Source organism: Adiantum capillus-veneris, chromosome 8, assembly GCF_014529385.1.
Source record: "Adiantum capillus-veneris isolate H3 chromosome 8, ASM1452938v2, whole genome shotgun sequence".
Taxonomy (NCBI): Eukaryota; Viridiplantae; Streptophyta; class Polypodiopsida; order Polypodiales; family Pteridaceae; genus Adiantum; species Adiantum capillus-veneris.
Window position 1 is genome coordinate 84,384,296 of NC_140938.1, and position 6,489 is coordinate 84,390,784.

At 38.7% G+C, this 6,489-nt stretch overlaps 1 protein-coding gene across 1 annotated transcript; it reads left to right on the forward strand.

Annotated features, from left to right (window-relative positions):
- The first annotated feature begins 350 nt into the window (after window positions 1-350).
- On the forward strand, window positions 351-3,176 carry LOC147452474 (B3 domain-containing protein At5g42700-like). The gene is made up of 7 exons (XM_086518951.1): window positions 351-507; window positions 801-881; window positions 1,034-1,126; window positions 1,349-1,380; window positions 1,466-1,625; window positions 1,921-2,127; window positions 2,764-3,176. Exons 1-7 carry the CDS (start codon window positions 430-432, stop codon window positions 2,863-2,865), a joined length of 753 nt encoding a protein of 250 aa, XP_086375077.1. The 5' UTR covers window positions 351-429; the 3' UTR covers window positions 2,866-3,176.
- Window positions 3,177-6,489: the final 3,313 nt, after the last annotated feature.

The window sequence follows — 6,489 nt, forward strand, 5'->3', positions numbered from 1 at the left end:
GTTTGTAGAAGAAAGTGATGCTTATGAAAAAATTTCAGATACTCTACTATTCTTGAGACCAAAACCAAAGTCTCGTGAGGAATTGAAGCAAGATGCGACTCCTTTTGAAGGTGCACAAAGCAAAGGAGATTCTATATATGACAATATGAATGCCAAGCTCTATTTGATGAGGTTTGTAGTTTGAATCCAAGATTCTTACTACTTGGATGCTTTTGGTGATGGTCCATGGACCTTGTTTGATGCTCTTGTGGTTAATGATCGTGATAAAGATCTCTAAAAATATACACACGGTGCATAACAAAGTTGATTGTGCCCCCCCAAACCCAGAAAAAAAAAAACGAGTTATTCAAAATAAGTGACCGTTGGTTGAAAATGTCGTAAATAGTGCCAGAAAATTGCGACAGAGAGCTTCGCTCGCTACTCAGAAAAATGGGAGCTACGAAGACATCCTCCTCCTACGAGGACGCTCGACTACACCGCTTGGAAGACAACAAACGCAGATTGGAGGTGCCCATCACTCTCTGTTTGCTTGAATGCTTGTGTCCATTTCGCCTGTTTGCGCCAGGGCCTGGTACCTGTGTTTTGCATCATCTCCTCTGTGTATTTTGTGTGTGTGTGTGTGTGTGTGTGTGTCCATGCACCTTGAACGCATCTGTGTGTAAAAGCTATGAGTGCATAATGGAACCTTGTGCATATATACATATATATTTTGCTCCATCTTTGCCAAAATAGCAAGCCAACGCCTTGAGCGTGTTGGGTAATATTGCGTTGATCACAAAAGTTTTTCGTGTGCTGGGCAGGAGCTAGGTTTGGCCGGAATGTCAAGAAGCATATCAGCAATTTTTAAGAAGACAAAGACTTTCTCCTCTCGATCTCCTTTGGTAATAAAAATCCCTCTTTGCCTATTGACCATCGTTAATGCAATGTGCTAATGCGGAGAAATTCATAAAATTTTATTTCCATGTGCCATATGCTTACATTGTCCTCGTAGAACCATAATATAGTAGTTTTTTGATTCTTCTCTGCTTTTTAGAAGCGCTGCAACAAGTTAACCATCCCAAATGAGCTTCTTGAGAGTAGACGATCGTCCAGGATTGCTCAAAAGCCAGCTCCACTGTACAGAGATGTGAGCATGTCAAGCTTTACACACCTTTTCTTGCAAATACTGTAAGGTTTTCTATGTGATTAAAAGTATGATTGATGCGCATGCTTGACATTATCTGTTACTCACTGAAAATGAGTACCTGAATGCCCGGTCTTTGTGCATGTGCTGGGTCTTTGTGGTCTTTCTGCATGTGCACGCACTCTTCACATGGTGGTATAATTAATTTCCTTTGATTTATTACAGCTGAATGATGACTTTCCAACGCTCAGAAGAAGGTAGACAAGTAGTAACAAAAAGTTTCTAATTCATGTAAACGTGGCATTGAACTTCCGGTGCTTGCTTTTTGTACTGCAAGTACAGTGCACCGCGGCGTGGAGCAAGTGTGCGGCAGAGATGGTGCAGTTACATTTCAGATCAAGCGAGGGATGCTGCTGCGGATGCAGTGTCTTGCATTGAAACAAGCCACCCTTCTTTTGTGAAGAGAATGTTGCCATCTCATGTGTCCTCGTGCTTCTGGCTGGTATGTAAGGTTCAAGAGAAATGTTTCTGTGATGTTTTGATTATGCTTGCCACTTAGTGCTCATGAATGGCTGCCGGCCCATGCGCCATAAGGTAGCAAACGGCTTGCAACAGATGAGTTTAACCATTTTTATTGCATATAGACATCAATAATACAGGGATTTGCCTATGTATGGGAGATGAATGTAGACATATAGGTGCTACCATGGCTTCTGAAAAAACAATGATTATCTGTATATTGTGACAGACATTCAACAACCACTGATTGCAAATTTTCTTTGAATTTCTTATGACAGGGCTTACCTCTATCATTCTGCAAAGCCCATCTACCAAAGCATGACCAATACATGAAGCTAGTGAATGAGCAGGGCAAGGAGTGGGAGTCGTTGTACCTTGCTAGAAAGACGGGGCTCAGTGCAGGGTGGAAGAGATTTGCAGAAGACAACGAGCTAAGGGATGGGGATGCCCTGCTTTTCGACCTTGTGCAAGACAACCAGTTCAATGTGAGCCTTTTTTTCTTAATTGCCTCATCAATGTTGCATGGATGGAGCCTCTTTATATGTGTATGTGTGGTGGGACAGTGATGATAGAATGTTTGTGTGACTTATCATTGCAACATGGAGAGAACCCCTTCATTAAACATTACATGAATAGAAAGATTGTGTGTCTAAGAAAATGTGTGAGTGATAAAGAGTGTAAGAGCTCATGTATAAGAGTGTAACAGGGGATGCCCATCTTTTAGCTTCCCATCCCCACTATCCTCCTGTTCCCTCCACCCCAGTACCATCATGGGCCATCCCCTTGTTTCGACCTCTCTTGTGAATCCCAGCTGTTCAAGACGTGTCCCATGTTACTATGATATAACCATTAGATGCTACCGTTTGCATCATGCAGGTGTAAACTAATTATAAGATACCAGCTGTTCAAGACCCTTCCCATGCTACCATGACATGACCACCAGATGTTACTGCTTGCGTCATGCAAGTTTAAACTAATTGTAAAATATAAAGATTTCATTGCAATATCTGAGTGTGCATGTTTGGTATACAGAATACTTTGCGACGATAGGTCTGACATAGTATGGTGCTTGTTAATATGTAGAGACTGCAGATTCATTGAATGAGAATGTGGTTTCGTAGGTCCGGATTGTTCGAGTGGCTGGTTATGAGGAAATGGGACATGAAGATTGGTATGATGAGGATGGGGATGGTGAAGAAGCCCAGCAGCAAGATGACGAATGAAGATGGTCAAGGTAGTGAAGATATTCCCATGACTGTGTTGTGTTGCAATGCATGAAGCTTAGCACAGCATGAGGATCTTTGCAAGGAGGTGTGTCTGAAGCTCATTTGCAAATTGTGTTGGAAAGTCAAATTTTGCAGATATGGACTTGTATGTTCTGTGTATATAAGAATTTTGTGAGCTTATTCTACAGATCCTCAGCCCCAACTAGAGATTAGGATGCTACATGAGTATGATGAAACAACCCAAAGATGTGTTCATACTTTTGCCTACTTTAAGTAGAGATGTATCATGAAAGGGCTCTCTTTTGCGACGCTCATTTCCACAATGGTTGAGCATTGAGAGTCACTTATAAACTCCACACACCCCACATGATATGTTTCTTTTGGCCTTAGATGATCTCTCTCTCTCTCTCTCTCTCTCTCTCTCTCTCTCTCTCTCTCTCATAACAGGTCTTGAGTTCAACTCTCCTCGTCAGATAGATCTTGCTACGACGCTAAAACAATCTCCTTCTTCTTCTTCTTCTTCTTCTCTCTCTAAGATATTAGCCAAGATCCTCAATGCTATCAATGCATTATAGTCCATTCATATCCTATGGTTATGAACTATCTTAGAAGTTTCTTGAAAATTTGCACATTTGAAAATTTAGAGCAATCTCACAATACCACATAGATATGTTGATGGCAACATGAAGATTAAGTCCTTCTCACATTCTTTGCACTCAAAAATCAAATTATGAAATTAAAACTAGAAAGTCATAGGAGAAGTATCATTTGCATGAACGCTCATAGAATGAGCTTTAGACTTTTAGTAGTGCATAGGACAAGGCTCTTTATATGCTTCAACACTTGAAGCAAAAACAATGGAAAATTACCAAAATACCCCTCTCTAGTTTGTGGGAATTCCCAAATTACCCCTCAAATTTCAAAAACTCCCAAAACACCCTAAATTCCCAAAATGCCCTTCAAAATCACATCTCAATTGTCGAAGAAGATTAGAAAATCTTGAACAATCCAACCAAAATAGAGTATTTTGAAAATTTTGAATTTGAGGGGTATTTTGGGAATTTGAGGGGTATTTTGGTAATATTTCCCAAAAAAAAAAAACATTTAGTGTTATCCCTTAGTATCAATTAAGTCCTTTTTGTCATAATTGAGTGCATCCTTGCATAGCTCCCTGAGAACCAAATCTATGGGTGCTCGAAGAGCTAAAGCGATGATGCGAGCAGAAGCCAGAAATCAACCATGTAAACTTGTACTTCTCACTGTAATTTGTGATCAGCAATAACAAGGTCTTTTGGTTCCTTGTCGGGAACACCATTTCTTGTTGGCTCCTTGGGCCGAGCATCATTTTGCTCAACCTCCTTGTTCAAAGCTTCTTCTTCTTCGACTTCTTTCTGAGATTCCTGTGCGTACGGCTTTATCTTTAAATTAAATCGGTCTCTTGCTCATGTTCTCTAGCAAATTCAAAAAAGAAGACGTTTCTTAAAAAATGGGTTGTGAATCTTGCTGAGATGAACTTTCATATATTGAATATTTTGATTTGAGAATCACAAAAAAGGGTTTCTTTTCAGTTTTTCTACAACACTGTTTTGGAGAGATTGGGGGTACTTGTGTCTACCTGGCTCTTGAGGCTTCATGCAATCCTCAATCAAAAGGAAAGTTTTAATGCTTTTCCTCTCTTTCTCTCTCTCTCTCTCTCTCTCAAGTCTCCATACCTATGGCTACCCAAGTTTATGCATAATTAACTATACACGCTACTACTTTCTAATGCTTACACATCTTCTTTTCAATCTGTTTCTTGCTTAATCTTGTGTGAGATGTTTCAATTCAAACCTTGGGATAGTATTAGAGATGTGTAAGCATTAGAAAGTAGTAGCGTGTATAGTTTATGCATAATTAACTATACACGCTACTACTTTCTAATGCTTACACATCTTCTTTTCAATCTGATTCTTGCTTAATCTTGTGTGAGATGTTTCAATTCAAACCTTGGGATCGAGTTCAATGCAGTGTTTTAGGTGAAAAGCCTAATTGTAATCTCTGTCAAATTTTAAAGCTTTCTTCTTCTCAATTTGTGCAATTAGAAGTGTGATTAGCCAGTTGTATTGATCAAAAACTCTTCTGAAGAAAAATAATTATATTATATTAATACAAAGTCCTTTCAGAGAGGAGGTCTACTCCAAAAAGTTGGGCTCTCAATTGGTCCCTCTCTCTCTCTCTCTCTCTCTCTCTCATGCAATTTTCAACACATGTATGTGCCGTGTGATTTGAGTTCAAGTTAATGCTTGCTTTGCTTTTGCCGAGCTCGATTATTCTCAATGTTATACTGTTGATTAATTATTCTAATAATTTTGTAATTTTTACTGCACTTTAATTCTAATTCTTTGACATTGGTATTAGAGCATATCTAGGTTTTTCCGTTTTGAAGAAAGGGATGCTCTAGGATCGAGTATGAAGGGTTGAACTTTTTATTTAACTATTGTTAGTGAGTATTGAGATCTATTAACCTGTGTATTATGCAGCATGAATACTTTGGGAGCTGCTGTACTAATAGTGGATCCTTAAGGGAGTTACCTTTGCTTTTACCACCGTTGAGCATACAAAAATCTTGAAAGGATTTTGTTAGCATCAAGCAAGGCAATGTTATGACCTTGCTCTCTACCTTGATTAGTTAAAATTTCAAACCAAGGGTGTATAAAATCTGAAGAGCTTTCTCTCGATTCACAAAGAGGAATAAATGTGATTGTTCGTACAAAATAGTAATCTCTCACAATAAACTTTTAATACACAAAGCACCATCACTTTATCTAAATACAATTTGAATTTGCATAAATATGTTACAGCTATTGATGGAATTTGAGCATTTGAATTTCTTGTCCACAGGTTATAAGAAGTTATGGTAAATCTTGCTTTGCAGACTGCAATCCAAACACATATGCAAATAACGAAACTTATTGTCCCTGCTCCCAAAGAGGATTCTTCTATAAAGTTTCATAAAGAGACTTCAAAAAGAGGAAATTTTATCGAGCAAAAGAAGCACTCATTTGCTACAAGAAGAGAAAGAAGTCCTCAATGTGAGGCAAAGGAAAGAAGAAATATAAAGATACAAGAGAAAAATCTCTAGTGAATGAAGAAGACAAACCTGTGTCATCTGATGCTGATGTCCACTGTAATAGACATTGAAGAACTCCCTCACCATCACCTCCCTTTGGGATGCGATCTTCAATATATCATTCTTCTCATCACTCTGGGGAGACTGATAAGAAGCCTAAAAGGTAGTGAAGAAAGAAGAATCCATCCAAGTCTCATCAATGCTCTGATGGTGTGTCAAGGAGAGCATCTTGCATAAGAAAGTTCAAGGAAGGAGGTAAAATGTCATAAAATCTAATATCTAACCAACCCAAATGATTTTCTCATATTAAATTGATCACTTAATGTGGGAGAAAGAAGAAATATAAAGATACAAGAGAAAAATCTCTAGTGAATGAAGAAGACAAACCTGTGTCATCTGATGCTGATGTCCACTGTAATAGACATTGAAGAACTCCCTCACCATCACCTCCCTTTGGGATGAGATCTTCAATATGTCATTCTTCTCATCACTCTGGGGAGACTGATAAGAAG

Excerpts from the sequence above, each read along its gene's own strand:
- LOC147452474 (XM_086518951.1), top strand. The coding sequence starts at position 430 with ATGGGAGCTACGAAGACATCCTCCTCCTACGAGGACGCTCGACTACAC. Across the intron at positions 882-1,033 it reads TCTCCTCTCGATCTCCTTTG|AAGCGCTGCAACAAGTTAAC; the intron begins GTAATAAAAATC and ends TCTGCTTTTTAG. Across the intron at positions 2,128-2,763 it reads TGCAAGACAACCAGTTCAAT|GTCCGGATTGTTCGAGTGGC; the intron begins GTGAGCCTTTTT and ends GTGGTTTCGTAG.